General features: G+C 40.0%; 3 protein-coding genes across 4 annotated transcripts; all 3 read left to right on the top strand.

Annotated features, from left to right (window-relative positions):
- The first annotated feature begins 1,961 nt into the window (after nt 1-1,961).
- LOC149401063 (Polynucleotidyl transferase, ribonuclease H-like superfamily protein) lies at nt 1,962-4,357 on the top strand. Its single transcript, XM_089611571.1, has 9 exons — nt 1,962-2,113; nt 2,216-2,258; nt 2,354-2,438; nt 2,661-2,742; nt 2,873-2,981; nt 3,314-3,402; nt 3,484-3,548; nt 3,682-3,760; nt 3,851-4,357. The coding sequence occupies exons 1-9, from the start codon at nt 2,048-2,050 to the stop codon at nt 3,992-3,994; spliced, it is 762 nt and encodes a 253-aa protein (XP_089467697.1). The 5' UTR covers nt 1,962-2,047; the 3' UTR covers nt 3,995-4,357.
- A 435-nt stretch (nt 4,358-4,792) lies between these two features.
- On the top strand, nt 4,793-9,478 carry LOC149401062 (P-loop containing nucleoside triphosphate hydrolases superfamily protein). Its single transcript, XM_089612137.1, has 7 exons — nt 4,793-5,242; nt 5,346-6,033; nt 6,451-6,734; nt 6,825-7,862; nt 8,031-8,199; nt 8,275-8,420; nt 9,058-9,478. Exons 1-7 carry the CDS (start codon nt 5,033-5,035, stop codon nt 9,301-9,303), a joined length of 2,781 nt encoding a protein of 926 aa, XP_089468263.1. The 5' UTR covers nt 4,793-5,032; the 3' UTR covers nt 9,304-9,478.
- Nucleotides 9,479-14,706: 5,228 nt separating this feature from the next.
- LOC149401061 (chloride channel protein CLC-c-like) lies at nt 14,707-18,169 on the top strand. 2 transcript variants are annotated; one of them, XM_089612147.1, is made up of 5 exons: nt 14,707-15,102; nt 15,492-15,692; nt 15,798-16,487; nt 16,736-17,843; nt 17,930-18,169. In XM_089612147.1, exons 1-5 carry the CDS (start codon nt 14,912-14,914, stop codon nt 18,032-18,034), a joined length of 2,295 nt encoding a protein of 764 aa, XP_089468273.1. In that variant the 5' UTR covers nt 14,707-14,911; the 3' UTR covers nt 18,035-18,169. The 2 variants fall into 2 exon arrangements, with proteins under 2 accessions (XP_089468273.1, XP_089468274.1); XM_089612148.1 differs by having other exon boundaries at nt 15,492-15,700.
- The last annotated feature ends 1,056 nt before the right edge of the window (nt 18,170-19,225 follow it).

The following is a 19,225-nucleotide window of genomic DNA, read 5'->3' as shown; positions in this document are numbered from 1 at the left end:
AATCTCCTCCGTGATCAGGGTGTTGATCTTCTTCGTCTTTGAGTTCAAATTTGAGATTTTGGGGCTTTAAGAGATTTTAAGGACTTAGACTTTTGTTTGTTCGTGCATTTTGATTAGTTTTTTTTTTTTTTATTATTTATTTTTTGATATTTTTTTAATTTATTTTCATTGATTTGTTATTTCTTCTGTTTTGTTTAAATTTATTACTTATTTCTTTTGTTTTTTTAATTGATTTTAACGTGTGTATTACGCACTGTTTAATCACAGCCGTTAATTTTTTCATGCAGTAACATCACAACCAAAATCATGAACTTAGTGATTTTTTCCGTCGAAGAAAAAAAAGAATGAGGAGTTTTCCCATAAATAAATAAAGGGAAAATAACACAGATATACCATGTGTTTTAGTGAAATGTCTAGTTTAAGCTTTTTTTAAGCATATCAAGTTTATAACATCTGTTTAATTAAAATGACGAGATTATACCCTAAAATAGATAACATCACGACAAATATTCTTTTTGTTGATTTTTCATGGGCAATGTAGTTTAATAGCTAACAAAAATATTCATGTTTTGGAAATAACCAACGTTTGCAAACGTTTGGAAAAATAACCAAATAGCATAGGTGGCATAAGTGATAGCTAATCAAAATTACTTATGACCTTAGCTTTTTAAATTCTCCATTTTCTCTCCTGGTTTTGAATTCGTCACTTTCTCTCTCTTACTTTCTATGTTCATTGATGAAAAAAAAATATGTTTGAAAAAAAGTAGGAGAGAGAAATGGACGAATTCAAAACCAAAAGAGAAAGAAAGTGACGAATTTAAACAATTAAGGTCATAAAAATAATTTTTATAAATTATCACTTATGCCACCTATGATGTTTGGCTAGTTTTTTAAAAATATGCAAACTTTGATTTATCCCAAACGAGTTGTTTGTAATGACGTATTTAGTTACAAAATTCATAGAAATTTGTAACTGATTAGTCAATTCCAAACATCACGTTTGAGATATAGCCAACATTTGAAAACTTTTAGGAAAACAACCAAACAGATGAGGTGTCACTTGAATAAGCTCAGATTTTCTATATTGTCATTCCAGCCGTTTTTATTTTTTATTTTTTTTTCTACAGTGATTCATCACTTTCTCTCTCATACAGTTTTTTTTTCTTATCAAAACTTCAAAACTCCATATCTTCCTTATATAAAATCGAAATTGAGTGATTCCAAATCCTACGGATTCGTAGCGAGAATAGCTTCAAAAATAGACTCATTGTGTTGGATGAAAAATCATGTCTACTACTATAAAATTTCGTCGGAGTTCACCATTGGTACATTAATTGCCATTAATTGTCGAGTTTTTAAATTATTTAAATTTTTTTTGTTAATTATAACATGTTAAGTATTAGGATATTTAAGTCAAATATAATGATTATTCGCTATTTTCTTAAAAGTTTGCAAACGTTGGCTACATCTCAATTTTATAGTTTAGTTTTAGCTACAAATCTACAACGCCCATTTTTCATTGATGTTGACTCTAATATTTATATGTAAACTCCATTTTACCCTTATTCATTTGTGTCATATATGTAATGTATTTAGTAACGAAAAAAATAAAAATTTATAAATCGTGAAGAACGCAAACATAAGAAATCGAAAGTCGATAGTAATCAAAATCACTTATTCAAGCGTGAAATTCAGGACTCAAAGTTGCAATTCGAATACACAAGGAAGTCATCTATTAGGATGTATGAATTTTATTAGTCTATTTCGAGTAAGAGCTATTTTTATTTCAAGATTGAGAATTTGATAATTAAGGTGCTGATTTAACGTTTAGTTTGATTCTTATATTAGAGTTATTATCAATAAAAAATATATTTGTGGTGTTATTATCTATTTTAAATTATAATTTCGTAATTTTGATTAAACAGAAGATATTTTTTAAAATCGAATGTAAATACGACATTTCACTCAAATAAATCGACTGAAACAAAGGAAACCTTTACAAAACCCTTCACGCCGGAATTTGTTCGGTCTTCTTCTTTGCTCTCAAATGGGAACTCCTAATCCCACCAACCACTCAAAACAACTAAACCCTAACTGGGCTCTTCTTCAAAAGGTTATTCTCTCTCTCTCTGTATGTGTTTCCATACATATCTATTTATATCACGTGTATGCTTGCGATTTTACCTTATTCGAGTTGGTGGTGTTGTTTTTGCAGAAGCTGAACAGCCACGGCCCAAAAACCTCAACTTCCGTTTCAAGTAATGATTTTTCTGTGTAACTTTGAATCGAAATAAGATGGCTTTGTACTGTGCTTCTCAGTTACGCTGACGATTACGATGATTTTTTGCTACAGGGAAGCGCAAGGAGAGATCAGAAGCCGAGCCTGATGATTCTCAAACTTCGGTCAATCCTCTAACTCCAGTGAATGATGATTTTAGGTTATTATCTTGGATTATTAGGTTTTATTTGTACTTTATTGGCTGTTATAAAAATAAAAAAAAATATCAATGCCATGCCAATTTTAGATGAAAAATCTAACAATGTGGTACCCGATAGCAATAGAATGAATGGCATTGAGTCTTCTGAAGTTTGAAACAACTGTTTGAGTCTCGAGAGTAGGATTAAGCCGCGAAATACTGATGACACGTGATATTTGTCAGTCTGACAGATTCGGTGGGCATTGATTGCGAAATGGTTGGCGTCGATCAAGGAAACAAAAGCGCTCTTGGACGAGTTACGCTGGTATTTCTCTCTCCATTGCAACCCTTGAAAATAAAATAGTTGGATAGTGTTTAGAATCGGTCTTTCTCTGTCAGGAATTAATTGCGTTTAATTTTGTGAGATAAGCTTATTGTGTGCTCTGCGTCGACAGGTTAACAAGTGGGGTAATGTTATTTACGATGAGTTTGTGCGTCCAATTGAACGTGTTGTTGACTTTCGGACTCATGTCAGTGGTATCCGACCCCAGGACTTGAGAAAAGGTTGGCATTTTTACCCTCTTTTGACTTCCCATAAATCAATGAGTAATAAAATAAACTTTACAGTATAACATCAATATACTGATTGCTTGTTTAATATGAGTTATCTCACCAAGATTTTGGATGGCCATTTGACTCGTTTGAATATCATTATCATTCATTGTATGGTTGACGATTTGAATTATATTTTTTCAACGGAGTAATTATCAGCTTCGGTTAAGACTTATGTGTAATATAGCTACACATAATGACTTAGCTGCGCTTATGATTCTTTGGCTGTGATGTGCCTTGGTTTATTACTATATTTTATATATTTTTACTATTATATGTTGCAGCTAAAGATTTCGGCGTGGCTCAGAAAAAGGTGGCGGAGTTGATAAAAGGAAGGATCCTTGTAGGCCATGCCTTGCGCAATGATTTCAAGGTATCTATACTTAACATAATTTTAGGTTATCCTTGTTATACAAACTATTATTCTGACAATTTTTGTGATGGATGTGGATAGGCATTGTTACTAAGTCATCCCAAGAAGGACATTCGAGATACATCTGAGTATCCACCTCTTTTAAAGTAATTGATTACCTCTCTTTTGATGTATATTCTTAACTAATAGTTATACGCTACATGTTGTGAAGTTTTTTTTCGTTTGCTAATAATATTATAAATCTCACTCGGGTTATTACGTGTGGTTTTGGTGAAACAGAGAAGGGTCAAAGAGGGCACTTCGACATCTCGCTTCCTTATTTCTTGATGTTGAAATCCAGAATGGAGAGCATTGTCCGGTCCGTCTTTTGCTATTGAAATTTAATTAAAACAAAAATTAGAAAATAAGAATTATGATGTGTTGATTGTGTAAAAAAAAATGGTTTCAGATAGAAGACGCTCGTGCAGCGATGTTGCTTTACCAGAGGAACAGAAGAGAGTGGGAAAAGTATGTTAAAGACCAGACAAGATTCCAACAAAAGCAGAAGAAACGCAAACCCAAAAAGAAAAGAAAGCAAAGCGAGACGACTTGAATGCCGAAAACAGCATTATGCTTAAAGTGCGGATCATAGTAAGAAACGCATTGCCATTTCGTCTTTGAGAGAACATTTGCTGAAAGAAAGGGATATCACTTTATATCTTTCCACCATTATCCTTGTAGCTCCTCACCATTCACTTCCTCATTCCTGTTTTGGTTTTTCAAAAATTTCTGTACTATAGAAGCTGACATCAGCCAAGGCTATTTTTGCTTCATTACATCAAGTAAGGGAAAAAAAATATCAATAGGAAATATTGGATATGTCTCGCTCTCAGCCACCCATATTGTGGAATGAATTTTGTACTCTGATGTTTTATTTTTTATTTGTTCCTAGTGAGACTTGTTTGACGTCCTTTCATTTAGTATTGTAAAATGTTTTAATCTATTAGTAATTTATGAAGTGATATAAGTTGCCTTAATGATGCATTATTTAAGTATGATTTGGTTTAATAATTAATACCCTTTAAACTTTAAGGGCTTCGTTCTATAACTTCAAAAGTTTCAATTTGAGTCTTAAATACGAGTACGGGAGAAAAAACGGTCGTTTGGTTTGGGGAGTCGGTCATTCTTTTAGGGAAAAATATAAAAACCGTCTAAGAGTCAACAAAATAAAATCTAGAGTCAACAAAAATCTCTCCGAAATTTGACGTATAATTTTATTTTATTTTGTTATAGTTTTTAAATAAAATATGGAATGCCTAAAAAAAATGAATAATATATGGGAATGTCCACGTAAGTAGTCTTAGGAGAATTGTCGTCGTGTAACTTAAGGATTTGTGGCTCGCAAGGGACACAGAGCGACGGTAATCGAAGTACACCAATACCAATCAACAGAGGCCACAAATAATAATGTCAGCCAATCACGAGAGCCGTGAAGATCTTTTTGTCTCACTCTCGCTCTTCTTCACTCTCGCCTCTCTCCGTGTCCACTGGAATTGCCACAAGATATTTCATTTCCTCTTCCTCTCATAAACAAGAAGAAGGTTTTATTTATTTATTTGTAAAGTGTGTGCCTTTGAGAGAGAAGAGATCAATGGAAACAGCCGGTGCCACGGCGTCGTTTTGGGCGCCGAGGCTGAGGCTGAGCCGATCCCATTTCCAGCCCCAACGCCTTCTTCTTCTCAACTGCTCCAACAACGACTCTGTCTCCGTCAAGCCCACCAAGAAGATCACCCGCCGAAGGTACAGACCAAAACCCAAACCCATTCCCAAACCCGAGCCATTCTCCGCTCTAGATTCCCAGGTAACAATACACTTTTTGAGGACCCATTATTGTGTTAATTAAAGAGATAAAGTCCTTCTGTTTGATATGACAGTGTTGAGTTTTTTTTTTTTTTTTTTCTCAGGGAGACGATGAGGCACGGCTTGAGCTGACGGCGAAGCTGAACGGAGACCCGCTGGGGCGGCGAGACTTGGGAAAGAGCGTGGTGAAGTGGATCTCCCAGGGGATGAGAGCCATGGCCGTCGACTTCGCCGACGACCTCTCTTCCTCGGAGCTCCAGCAACAAGTCGGGCCGGGCCTGAGCTTCGTCATCCAAGCCCAGCCGTACCTGAACGCGGTCCCGATCCCGCTGGGCCTCGAGGCCGTGTGCCTCAAGGCCTGCACTCACTACCCGACCCTCTTCGACCATTTCCAGAGGGAGCTCCGCGAGGTGCTCCGCGAGCTCGTCCCGGGCCCACCATCGGAGGCCTGGTCCGAGACGCGGGCGTGGAAGCTTCTCAAGGAGCTGGCGAGCTCGACGCAGCACCGGGCGGTGGCGAGGAAGCCGCCGGAGCCGAGCGGGGTCCTGGGGATGGGGATCGACAAGTCCAAGGCCGTCCAGGCACGGGTCGACGAGTTCGTGGACCGGATGTCCGAGCTCTTAAGGCTCGAGAGGGACTCCGAGCTGGAGTTCACGCAGGAGGAGCTTGACGCGGTGCCCGAGCCGGACCGCTCGTCGACAAGGCCCATCGAGTTCTTGGTCAGCCACGGCCAGGCTCAGCAAGAGCTCTGCGACACTATTTGCAACCTTTATGCAGTCAGTACATCTTTAGGTACGTAATCTCAAATCTCGTGTCACGATCACGATCAGCAATGAGAGGAGTAACTTCTGACTTTGTATTTCGTGTTAAGTCTCGTATTTTTTTTTTATGGGAGATTTTTAACATGCTCCTCAGTGAACGGAGCCTAAAAAGGTAATGCAAATAGGTAACATTTAAGCTCTAACCTCAAGGGATTGGTCTAGTGGTAAGTGCGATTCTTGGGACCTTGTACGCCCCAGGTTCGATTCCCCGTAGATAATGCCAGGGTCTCGTGGATATTAGTCGGGTCTAATCCAGACACCACGGTTACATTTCATTATATTTGTGGACTGGGTGCTCGTTGAAGCTCTGATACCATGTAAAGTATACACGATATGGTTCCACGTCTGAAAATGAATTATGAATGATTGCGGTGGTGATGATTGGCAGGGCTGGGAGGGCTGCATTTGGTGCAGCTGAAGGCGGAAGGGGAGCACAGGCTGCCGCCGACGAATCTGTCTCCGGGAGACATGGTGTGCGTCAGGAACTGCGACAGCAGAGGCGCCGCCGCCACCTCCTGCATTCAGGGCTTCGTCCACAGCCTCGGTGACGACGGCTCCTCCATCAGCGTCGCCCTCGAGTCCCGCCACGGCGACCCCACTTTCTCCAAGCTCTTCGGCAAGACCGTCCGCATCGACCGAATCCACGGCCTCGCCGACGTCCTCACTTACGAGGTCTTCCTTCCCATCAAGCCTCTTTTTTTCTATCATCGTCATCATCTTAATTACATACTCATTGATGACTTCTTTTTTTTGTTTCTGCAGCGCAACTGCGAAGCCCTGATGCTGCTCCAGAAGAACGGCCTCCGCAAGAAGAACCCGGCGATCGCGGTCGTGGCTACCCTCTTCGGGGACGCCGAGGACGTCGCTTCTCTGGAGAAGAACGGCGTCGTGGACTGGAGCGAGCAAGCCTCGGCCGAGGAGCTGATCAACGGGCAGCTCGACGAGTCCCAGAAGAGAGCGATCGCGCTGGGTCTGAACAAGAAGCGCCCGGTGCTCGTGATCCAAGGACCCCCCGGGACGGGGAAGACGGGTGTCCTCAAGGAGCTGATAGCTTTGGCGGTGCGGCAGGGAGAGAGGGTGCTCGTGACGGCCCCGACGAACGCGGCCATCGACAACATGGTCGAGAAGCTCTCCTCCATTGTCGGCCTCAACATCGTCCGCGTCGGAAACCCGGCGAGGATCTCCAAGACCGTGGCCGCCAAGTCCCTGGGGGAGATCGTGAACTCGAGGCTCGCCGACTTCAAGGCCGAGACCGAGAGGAAGAAGTCGAACCTGAGGAAGGACCTGAGGCTGTGCCTGAAAGACGACTCGCTGGCCGCCGGGATCCGCCAGCTGTTGAAGCAGCTCGCCAAGGCTCTGAAGAAGAAGGAGAAAGAGGCGGTGAAGGAGATCATGTCGGAGGCTCAGGTGGTCCTCGCCACCAACACCGGCGCCGCCGACCCCGCCGTCAGGAAACCCGGCGGCTTCGACTTGGTGGTGATCGACGAGGCCGGGCAGGCCATCGAGCCCGCCTGTTGGATCCCCATCCTCCAGGGAAAACGCTGCATCCTCGCCGGGGATCAGTGCCAGCTGGCGCCGGTGATCCTCTCCAGGAAGGCCCTCGAGGGCGGCCTCGGAGTGTCCCTTCTCGAGAGAGCCGCCGGGGATCTGCACGGAGGCCTCGTCGCGACCCGGCTCACGATGCAGTACCGCATGAACCACGCCATCGCCAGCTGGGCGTCGAAAGAGATGTACGACGGCTCGCTCACCTCCGCTCCCACGGTCGCCTCACATCTTCTGCTCGATAACCCCTTTGTCAAGGTACCTCCTTTGATTTCGAAAAAAAAAAAAAAAATTGGTTGCTTGAATTGCAAGGTACTAATAAAAAAATTTCAATTTTTTGCCATTTATCTTTTACTTTATCCTGATAAAAATTAATTTTTTTATTTAGCCCTTCCTAACTTTGATTTATGGGTGAGCCCCTGGTAGGTGACGTGGATAACACAGTGTCCACTTTTGTTGCTGGACACGAGGATGGCGTACGGAAGCCTGTCGACGGGGTGCGAGGAGCGTTTGGATCCGGCCGGGACTGGCTCGCTCTTCAACGAAGGCGAAGCCGACATTGTTGTCCAACACGTGCTTTGTCTCATCAACTCGGGTTCGCTTCTTTATAACACAATGCCTATGAATTATCAATCTGTCTCTGCTGGTTGGCTAACATTTGGGGAATCAGGTGTTAGAGCAAAGGACATCGCAGTCCAATCTCCTTACGTGGCTCAAGTACAGCTGTTGAGAGAGAAGCTTGAGGATTTCCCGGTCGAGGTCGCCACCATCGACAGCTTCCAGGGCCGAGAAGCCGACGCTGTCATCATATCAATGGTACCTACTTAAATATTCGATTCCGCTTATCCTCAGTTAACTTTACGTTTTCGGTTTAGGTGAAACTTAATCAAAATCCCTTTTCTGATTCTCTTAATTTAAAACTAAAAAAGACATATAAAACATAACTATTTCTTTTAAATAAATCATTAACCTAAAAAAAAGGGTTGACATAACCCATCTATTAAATGAATCTAGGTCGTCTGTTCCTTTTGTGTTTCTGTGTCTTTGGTGACCCTCCAACCAAAATAATAGCCACGTCATCACTTTATTTTATTATTATATTTTTCATATTTAAAAATAAATTAAAAATATTAACATCAAGAGTGGGAGACACACAAGGTGTGAATAAATATTAGCCGTCTTATAACTTCAAAAGGGAGGTTAAGTATGGTAAACTCTATATTTAAGAGAAGTCATCAACATTAGCGGTCAACTGATGTGAGATATAAGAGGTGGGATCCACTTGTCAGATGGAACTTACACGTGTCTCACTTTAAACGGTCCGCTGGCCGATGATGAATATTTCGTAAATAGTCATATTTATTAGAAATTTACTCTGCATTTTTTATTATTTTGATAGCGTTTTTTATTATTTACTCTACTAGTGTTTGAATAAAATGGGTTTGGCAATCAGGTTCGGTCGAACAGCTTGGGGGCGGTGGGGTTCTTGGGAGACAGCCGGAGGATGAACGTGGCGGTAACTCGGGCACGGAAACACGTGGCCGTTGTTTGCGACACGTCAACGATATGCCACAACACGTTCTTGGCGAGGCTGCTGCGCCACATCCGCTACTCCGGCACCGTCAAACACGCCGACCCTTCCACTTTCTCCGCCTTCGGCCTCCACTCCATCCCTTTGCTTCCTTCCACCATCAATTAATTCTCTACTCTACATGTACATACATATGTTTGTTTTGCCCTCAAACAACATGTATATATATACACACATAAACCATGAAGAAAAACACAAACAAACTGCATATTCATTCATCTTTATCTCTTGTTTTGTATATCCTTTTTTTCATTATGATTATTATTTGCTTGTGTTCTGTTGACGCAACTCCTAGCCTACCTCATGTCTCATCAAATACGTTACCATATATGATATACTTACTCCACGTTTAATCAGTTGAATTTATCATCTTAATGTTTCCGAAAAAAATAATAGAGCCTACTTACGTGTTTAATGTTTGTTGCGTGTATTGTTTTAAAAGCAAGGTACTAAAAAACAAATAAACAATCAATATGCTTGATTTATTCAACATGCATGAATTTAAGAAGAAATTAATATCCAAAGATTGAAAATATGACTCAATTTATATCTAAATTTCTAGTTATATATAGCTCTTAAATTAATGTAGGGACACATTTAATCACTTGAACTTATTGTCTTAATGATTCCTTAAATAGTAGGAAGAACGTGTCTACCAATAAGTTTGTTTAATTCACCGTGTATATGTTTGCTCCTCTGACATTATACTTTATATATAACATGAGAATATATCTATAACACGGAGTGTTATACCTGCTAACAAGAAATGTATGCATTGGAATGGGACAACACGATGACCAGCTGTCAGTAATAAGGATAATAAAAATAAATTAGTCCTCTTTTTCCTTAGCCAGATCACCATGGTCGGTTAAAAAATAAAGAATGTTGCCAATTAATCAAAGAATAATTACAGCATGTCCTTTGGATTCATAGGACTATGAAAGATATTTAAATGTGGAATAATTATGTTATATATGATAATATATATATATATATATATATATTAAAAAAATAAAAAAAAAATCTTGGGTTACATGATCTTCAAATCCGTCAAATAATGTTGGGAGCGTTTACTATTCACAAAGACCTTCAGGGGTCAATTATTGAAATGATTAGGGTTCATCTTAAACCATTTTTTAGAGATCACGGATGGAGTTTGAGTATATATTTTAAAGGGAGAGGGAATAATATAATTTTATTTTTTTATATGTGAAATAAAAATAGTAACAAAAAATTATAAATCAATATTGAGGGGGCGCTTAAGCCTCCCGTGCGCTAAAGCCCCCGGTCCTTGCTGAAACTAAACCTCGTTAATAGTATTCTGCAGGACTAGTTCCCGCAATCTTGGTATCATCCGAGAAGCTGGAAAAATCGTTTTCAAAATATAGTTTCGAAAATTTGTCTCGATAAGATTTGGAATCCTAGTTTTGTTTTAAAGTTTTTGTTAGGGGTTTTTTTTTCCTTGTTATACATATGTTTCCTCAAAATTAAAGTAAATATAAAATATTAAACGTAATGTCCATGAGAAATTTTGGTCCATGGAAAACAGTTCCAAAATTTTTTAGTATTGTGTCACATTATTTCCGTTCGGTTTTCCGTCGGCACGTCGAATTTCCATGGAAATCGGCATTTGAAAACGGCATTTTACTTGCCCATTTCCACAATTTTTCCGTTCGAAATTCCATCGGCATGACGAATTTCCGTAAATCAGGAGGCTCGAAACGGCAACGAAATCGGCATTTTTTTCCTTGGTATTGTCTACCACTATTGGGAGTCTTGTTTACCGCAAAATATTAGACGAGATCAAGGGATCAGTTACCAAATTTTATTTGGCCAATTTTGTCGGACTAATTGAAGATGAGAATTTTGATTCATCAAGATTTCCTTAGGCACTTGTGAGCATCTAGGCGATTCATTCCAGGTGATTGGGGCCTTCTCTTTGAGCCCAAACCTGGCCACGTGGCAAGATGCTGTCCAATAGATTCCCAAAACTCAAATTTGTAACCCCTAAAAATGACTAATTAAGCCTTCGATTGAGTTGACAAAAAATATTTCTTAGACACCAAGAATTATTGATTCACAAAATCTGAACAGATTTTTTTTGTACCACACAATTTTCTTTTTATATAATATCCATGCAACATAATAAAGACTTTGAAACTTAGCATTCAATATAGGATAGCTAGTTGTTATTATGGATCGGTCTCTGTAAGATAAAGTTATCAATTATTAATCAATCATCATCATTTTTTATTTCTTAATTATCTTAAAAAATTTGATTTAAATCAGCTTCAAATATATATATATATATATATTTTGTAGAAACTCTGGTAGAAAAGAAATTTTTCGGAAAAAATGGAAACTAATACGTACGTATATATTGTTTGAACATGATGACTTTTCACGTGGAGTTGGGTTAAAATGGAGATACATAGTAAAAACCAAATAACGTACTATGCTGGTATTCCACAAACAATGGCTGAAAGATACGAGACGAACTACATTCATTTTGATGCTTTTATTGGCAACAGGTAAAAGTTAAACGTAAAAAACAAAACCTTGATATAAAACATGAGACATCAAATATTGTTGTATTTGGTACAGATAAAATATATGCGTTATACTAAGACGAAGCTAAGTGAGCTTGATGCGCTGCTATGATAAAATTGGAATGTAGAAATTTGTATTGTTATAAAATTCAGTGTAGTAAAATCTTTTACAACGATACAAGTACCGTTGTAGAATCTCGAAATTTATAACAATATGTACCGCTGTAGAATCTCAAGAATTTTATATCCTCTAAGCAAAAGCTTAATGTTATTTTCTAACTTTTCTTCCAATGCTTATTTTTCCCTCACTTAAAAGAGTCTTAATCAACATGCCCTAATCCAGCATAAATAAACATGAAGGGAAAACAAACCAACTGCATATTTATTAATCTTCATCTTGTTTTTTTTTTTATATTTTTTTTATTATTATATTAGTATACGGTTATGTATGTGTGTGTTGACATAACCCTAGCTCTTATCTCATCATATAAATGCAGTAACATTACCATATATAGTTACTCCACATTCAATCACGCGAACTTGTTATCTTAATGATTCCTTAAAATAATCAATAATGTTGCGTGTATTATTTCAAACAAAATATAAATCATCAATATGATTTTGTTATTCAACCATGCCGTACCTGCCAGCTCTGACATTATAATTTATATTTATATAGCATGAGAATATTTATATTACAATCATACAATGGGACACGAAGAATCTGTCAGTCTAATAAAGGTCGTAATGTTCTAAAAAAAATAAAAAAATAAATAAGGGTCGTAATAATTTTTTTTTTCATATTGCTTACTTTTTTTTAATGTAAGAAATAAACGGCTAAAACACAGACTTGCAGAAATTACTTAGCACACAAGAAACGATCACAAGCACAACAATTTATTGACTGACGAGGTTCAGCTGAGCTAGCTTGATCCCCACGAACTCCTAATTATCGGAAAATTCACTAAATTTTAAAGAGACAAATTACACCCTTTTATTCACGTTCACACCCTGTGAAATGAAGTCTGCCACGTCAGCAGCTTCAGTCAAACAAGCTCACGAGGACTGCCAGCGTGGAGGAGTTAGTTAGGTGGTTAGGAGTCAGTTCGTCTTAGCTAACGACCAATCAAATACTCTTGTAAAGTGTATATACGAAGATGTAACTAGTAAATTATTCAATCAATACAAAGATTCTGAGATCAGAGCATTCTCTGATTCTCCGAAAATTCTTGTGGTTGAACTTTCTCTCACCCCAAGAGCAGATACAAATCTTAACAAGTTTAGAGATCAATGATCGTCCTAAAATACCTGAGATTCTGGCCGCTTTTTTAGAACAAGCTCTCACGCTCAGATTTGTGTTATATTTTTACAAATTACCCCTCGAGGTTTTTTTACATGTTCCGTAGAGGTGAAGCTGACTTTCTACTGATCACATGGTCAGTTATCAAAAATAAAGATTTGTAAAATGACTTGTAAAATTTGTAACCCCTCAAAATGACTTGTCATTAAGCTTTCATTGAGTTGACAAGAAATATTAATGAGACGCACCAATATTGATTCACACTGGACAAGACTTTTATAGTGATACCTCCCAATCTATTTTTCACACAAATCTAATTAAGACTCCCCAACTTAGCATTCAGTAGGATATAGCTGGTTTTTATTGATCGGTCACTATTACATAAAGTTATCAATTAATTCTATGATATTTTTTTTTTTCATTATTATCAAAAGTAATTTAATTCAAAGCAATAAGCTCCAACATTACTTTTTCCCCCGGTAGAAACTAGTTTTTAAAAAAAAAAATTAAAACAAAATAAAACTTCCGAAAAAAGTAGAAAGTACGTACTATTGCATGCAAAGACTTTGTGATTGAGTCATCATTTGGAAGTTGGGTTAGAGTAGAGATCCATATTAAATACCAAATGACGTACTATGCTTGCATTGCACACACAAGTACAAATAACGACTGAAAAAAACGATCGAGCCAACTATTCATGTTCATGCTTTCATTGACAAAGAAAAGAAAAGTTACAACACAAAAAACAAAACCTTGGTCATGCCTCATCATGAAATGAAGAAGTCATATATGAATTATAGTATTATTAATTTATTTTGTATAATATGCGATGTCACGACCCGTGTTGTGGGACTCAATTAATCCCTCTGATCAGGTTGTCATATTAATGGCCATTCCTATTCCCATTGGACCACCACGATGTCGTTTGTGGCTGTGAATGCATTTCAATTATTGAATAACACCACGTTTATGTACCGCTATCTTCCCATACTTACTTTGTGCCTCTCGATTCACTTTGAATATTAGTATTTAATATAAATTATATAATCAATCTTCAGTATTCGGTCGGTCTTTTGTCGTTATCTTATGATTTGTATCGACGAGGTGGACCATATTATAGGTTCCCAGATAAATACATAAATCTGATGTCTATCCAATTGTAATAATAATAATCATGATGTCTAAGGAGATAAATAAGGTCATTGGAAACCAGATTTGACTGAATTCATTAAAATAAAAAATAAAAAATTCACTTAGGCTTCCGATAACAGGAAAAGAAAGAAGGAATATGAGTAAATAAATAATTTATTAATTTAACCTTAACCTTATGGCCATAGTAGATACTAATTAAAAAACCTGACACGGCCAGTAAGCTCTTCACCAAATCCCAAATCTAGCGGCTAATTGGACTGGCGAGGAGTGAAATAAATCTATTTGTTTTTCCAAAGTAACAGTGAGTGAATGATAAATATTTTCTGTTTATATGAATAAATTTTCTTACAACTCTTTTTTTTTTGCTCAAATTTTTTTCTTACAACTCATTGACTCAATGTAAAGCTTGAATTTATTATAGGTAATCTACTTCCTCGGTTATAGCATCATCAGTATTAGTCAACAATTATTTTAACAGAGACGGAAAAATTAAATAAATAGATAGATATGAAGTCTTGTTAAGAGAATGATAGTCTAATTATTATCAGCCTCGAAGAAAAGGAAGGAAAGAGAAGCAATAAAGGAACCTCAAAAAATATAATTAGTATCGTCATCTTAAGATGAATTTCAGTACTACACGCCTCGTTTTCTTTTCTGCTGAGATATAAACACAGTTGAAAAGATTCAGTCAGATTCCATAGCTTCAAACAAAGCCATGGAGGAACAGAATCTCACTGAAACGGAGACCGGAAAGAGTAGGATCGACGTGGAGAGTCAGGATTTGGAGAGGTATTGGTCGGAAGTTTCACCAATGAGTCAGCCTTTGCTGGTGAAGACGGTCAACACGAGCTCTCAGATCGCCATTGTTGGCTCCAATGTCTGCACCGTCGAGAGTCTCGACTACGAGTAAGTCATATAATCGAACAGAGTATCAGAAACGAGAGAGATTGGAACACCTGATTTCCTCTCTATCTGATGAATCTAAAGACGATGACAGAACATTAAAGGTCTAATTCGTACAAAGTTAACTTAGTACTGTACTAGTGACTAGCGTTAGAGAATTCATTTTCATTCATTAATTGATCGATCGATGGATATCGTGATAAATTTGGGTTACGAATATATATAGGGTGGTTAAAAATGAAGCTTTGAAGCAGGATTCGAGGTCAAGGAAGAGAATCCAGATTCTCCACTACCTAGCATTATATACATGTTTTGATCAGTACAGAGCACGAGAATTAATTGTTCAATCGATCGTGATTTTGGTTGAATTCTCTGTGTATATATATATTTAGGATGGTTGAAAACGAGATTTTGAAGGAGGATTGGAGGTCAAGGAAGAGAATCAAGATTCTTCAATACGTGGTGTTGAAATGGGCGTTTGCGCTTCTGATCGGCGTCGGAACCGGACTGGTCGGAATCTTCAACAACATAGCGGTGGAGAATATTTCAGGTTACAAGCTTCTTCTCACCGCCGATCTCATGTCAAACAAAAAGTCAGTCAGTCAGTACTCAAAACCCTCCCCCTTTTTTTTTCTTCCTTTCCTCTCTTCATTCCCTAGCTAAGCTCATCATCAATTCTGACACGTGTCACAACGCAGATACTTCACGGCGTTCGCGGCGCTGCTGGGTTGCAACGTGGCGCTGGCAGTGGCGGCGGCGTCTCTATGCGCCTACGTGGCGCCGGCGGCTGCGGGGTCGGGGATCCCGGAGGTGAAGGCGTACCTGAACGGGATCAACGCGAGCTCGATTCTCGCTCCGTCCACTTTCTTAGTGAAGATCTTCGGGTCAATTCTCGGAGTCTCGGCGGGTTTCGTGGTCGGAAAAGAAGGCCCGATGGTCCACACGGGGGCGTGCATCGCCTCGATGCTGGCCCGGCCCTCGCTGACGTCATCCCTCAGCAACGACAGGGACCGGCGCGACCTCATCACGTGCGGGGCCGCCGCCGGAGTGGCCGCGGCTTTCCGAGCTCCGGTGGGAGGGGTCCTGTTCGCCTTGGAGGAGGCGGCCTCGTGGTGGAGGAGCGCTCTCCTGTGGAGGACCTTCTTCACCACCGCCGTGGTCGCCATCCTACTCCGTGGATTCATGCAGTTTTGCTCCGACGGAGCTTGCGGGTTGTTTGGCCAGGGCGGGCTTATCTTGTATGATGTCAGCACCAACGGCTCCGGCGCCACCTATGGTGTTTCCGATGTTGTAGTCGCGGTTTTCCTTGGCGCCGTTGGTGGACTTCTCGGTAGCCTTTACAATTACTTGGTCAACAAGGTCGTCAGGACTTACAGCATCATTAATGAGTGAGTAAAACTTTCTGATGCGAGATTTTTAAGATTCACTTCATTCTTCCTGCGCGCTCATTCTAGACCGTTTCTCATTATTTTTGGATCTCTGCTTGTTGGAGCTCTGTAGGCTATGATTATAATAAAAACTACCCGTCCAAGATCGATCGGCAATGAGACGATTAATTCACGACATTTGTCTCAAGCGGGTGAAATAGCCAAAATATGCAACTAACATATTTCAATAATTTTTTTGTTGGGTACAGAAAAGGGCCGGTGGCGAAGATCATGCTAGTAGCTTTCATCGCGGCGGTGACGACGTGTTGCTCGTACGGGCTACCGTGGATAGCGAATTGCATTCCTTGCCCGGACGACAACTCGGTGCGTTGCCCAACGGAGGACGAGTCAGGGAACTACAAGTCGTTCCAGTGCCCAGCGGGGCACTACAACGACATGGCGTCCCTGTTCCTCAACACCAACGACGACGCCATCCGCAACCTCTTCACCCCGCGCTCGGCCAAGCGCTTCCAGATGACGTCTCTGCTGGGGTTCCTCCTCGGCTCCCTCTGCCTCGGGATCATCACCTACGGCATAGCCATCCCCTCGGGGCTCTTCATCCCCGTGATCCTGGCCGGCGCCTGCTACGGCAGGGTCGCGGGGAGACTCCTGGAAGGGGTCTCGGGAATGGACACGGGAGTTTTCGCTCTCCTCGGAGCGGCCTCGCTGCTCGGGGGAACCATGAGGATGACCGTCTCCTTGTGCGTGATCCTCCTCGAGCTCACCAACGACCTCTTATTGCTCCCTCTAGTCATGCTCGTCCTCCTCGTCTCCAAGACGGTCGGGGACGCCTTCAACAAAGGCGTCTACGACCAGATCATGAAGATCAAGGGCTTGCCCTACCTCGAGGCCCACGCCGAGCCTTACATGCGCCACATGGCGGCTCGGGACGCCTGCTCCGGCATCCTCGCGACCTTTTCCGGCGTGGAGAGGGTCGGGGACTTGGTGGAGGCTCTGAGGGTGTCGAGGCACAACGGGTTCCCGGTGATCGACGGGGGCGAGCTTCGGGGCCTCGTCCTGAGGTCGCACCTCGTGGTGCTTCTGCGGGCCAAGAGGTTCAAGAGGAGGAGCGATGACGTGGCCGATGCCATGACTGCGAGAGAGTTTTCGAAGTGGACGGCCTCGACGGAGGATTATATGGATTTGGGGGTGGAATTGGAAGAGGAGGAGATGGACATGTACGTTGATCTGCGACCCATCACCAACACGTCGCCGTACACTGTGGTCGAGACCATGTCGCTTGCCAAGGCAGCCATTCTCTTCCGCCAGCTCGGCCTAAGGCACATGTGTGTCGTCCCAAACTCCCAAGCCCAAGGGGTAACAAATGCTATATTATTAGTGTATTATTCAGCGATCTACCACCGCCCACTGATTTTTTTTAGTGTGTTCAAATAATCATGCAGAGAGCTCCGATCGTGGGGATTCTGACGAGACACGATTTCATGGAGGAGCACATCTTGGGTTTGTATCCTCACATGAATCCTCATTATCACCACCACAACAGCTGAGCTGAGCTTTGGCTGCCTTGCTGTCCAAGACTTCTATAATTATATATATATATATAAACACGGTATACTCACATTTTATTGTTACTATTATTTTACTTCATTATTCTTGATTGATTGAGGGTTTGAATTGGTTTTTTTTTTTTTAGTATCCCAAAAAAAATTAAAAAATTAAATTTATTGTGTAACGGATGTTTGTTCTTCATTTACGCACTGAATGATCTTCATTTACTGTGTAACGTGTGTCTGTTCTTCATTTAAAAGTTAGATGCTTAAGAAGCACTTTTGTTTGTTTTGGTAAAATTGTGTTTAATTTTTTTTCACTCTTTTTCAATGTTGTAGTTGATATGAATATAAATATATATGGGGTGTTTCTCTAGCCAAATTAGCCGGAGAGGGCACATAATGTATAAATGGTGAAAAAACGATGTACAGTTCTATCAAAACAAACAAAAAATACTTTTAAAGCATCCAATAGTTTTAAGAAAATCGTTAAACTATTAATTTTATTAACAAAAATAATAAATGAAAATTTTCAATGTTTTTCTTCCAAATAATATGGCACTTATCACAAAATGAGCTCATTCCAAGTGGAATTTATTTATTTATTATTATTTTTTTTGTATACGAATGATGTCCCTCGTTTGAATCTCAAGTCTCAACAACGCTTGGATTCAAACTAAACATGGGCTCTTCGTGTACCATGGAATTCCTTCCGGGCTATATCGAAATTCCAGTCCCAAATGGTCAAGAATGTTTCAGTCTGAACGGTATTGGAATTAATTATGCTCAAATTGAAGCAAAACACTTTGTTCCAATTGATTATGGTATTGTTCAAACCGCTTAACTTTCACGACATGTCCCTATTAAAAGTAAAAAAAAACTGCTCTTAATTAAAATCGACTTATCATTTCTAAAAGTCATTTATAGTAGTGAATGTGCACTCCCAACCTTCCCTCTTAGTCTCTGCTACTTGTCGCTTGCTTCTCGACACAGCTTGCTGCCTCAGTTTGCTCTCACCGTCTATGTTTGTGATTTTTTGGTTTGCTCTGAATTGTTGATTTGTAACTTTTATGATTTGTAGATTTTGTTGGTTGTTCTTAGATTATATATGTGATTGTGAATTTATATGCATGTTTTATGTTTTTATGTATACCTTGTATGCGTTGATTGTGAATTTGTTGTTCTGTAGCT

The sequence above is a fragment of the Urtica dioica genome, chromosome 4 (genome assembly GCF_054948205.1).
Source record: "Urtica dioica subsp. dioica isolate 48M chromosome 4, U.dioica_male_clone48M_v1_H2, whole genome shotgun sequence".
NCBI lineage: Eukaryota > Viridiplantae > Streptophyta > Magnoliopsida > Rosales > Urticaceae > Urtica > Urtica dioica.
The sequence above is the reverse complement of the archived record's forward strand: the minus strand, read 5'-3'. Positions and strand labels throughout refer to the sequence as shown.

What these genes read in the sequence shown, in the direction of transcription:
- LOC149401061 (XM_089612147.1), top strand. Translation starts at nt 14,912, where the DNA reads ATGGAGGAACAGAATCTCACTGAAACGGAGACCGGAAAGAGTAGGATC. An exon ending in GATCTCATGTCAAACAAAAA is followed by an intron (nt 15,693 to 15,797) that starts GTCAGTCAGTCA and finishes GTCACAACGCAG; the next exon opens with ATACTTCACGGCGTTCGCGG. An exon ending in CAAACTCCCAAGCCCAAGGG is followed by an intron (nt 17,844 to 17,929) that starts GTAACAAATGCT and finishes ATAATCATGCAG; the next exon opens with AGAGCTCCGATCGTGGGGAT.
- LOC149401062 (XM_089612137.1), top strand. Translation starts at nt 5,033, where the DNA reads ATGGAAACAGCCGGTGCCACGGCGTCGTTTTGGGCGCCGAGGCTGAGG. An exon ending in CCGACGTCCTCACTTACGAG is followed by an intron (nt 6,735 to 6,824) that starts GTCTTCCTTCCC and finishes TTGTTTCTGCAG; the next exon opens with CGCAACTGCGAAGCCCTGAT. An exon ending in ACGCTGTCATCATATCAATG is followed by an intron (nt 8,421 to 9,057) that starts GTACCTACTTAA and finishes TTTGGCAATCAG; the next exon opens with GTTCGGTCGAACAGCTTGGG.
- LOC149401063 (XM_089611571.1), top strand. Translation starts at nt 2,048, where the DNA reads ATGGGAACTCCTAATCCCACCAACCACTCAAAACAACTAAACCCTAAC. An exon ending in CCAGTGAATGATGATTTTAG is followed by an intron (nt 2,439 to 2,660) that starts GTTATTATCTTG and finishes GATATTTGTCAG; the next exon opens with TCTGACAGATTCGGTGGGCA. An exon ending in ACCCCAGGACTTGAGAAAAG is followed by an intron (nt 2,982 to 3,313) that starts GTTGGCATTTTT and finishes TATATGTTGCAG; the next exon opens with CTAAAGATTTCGGCGTGGCT.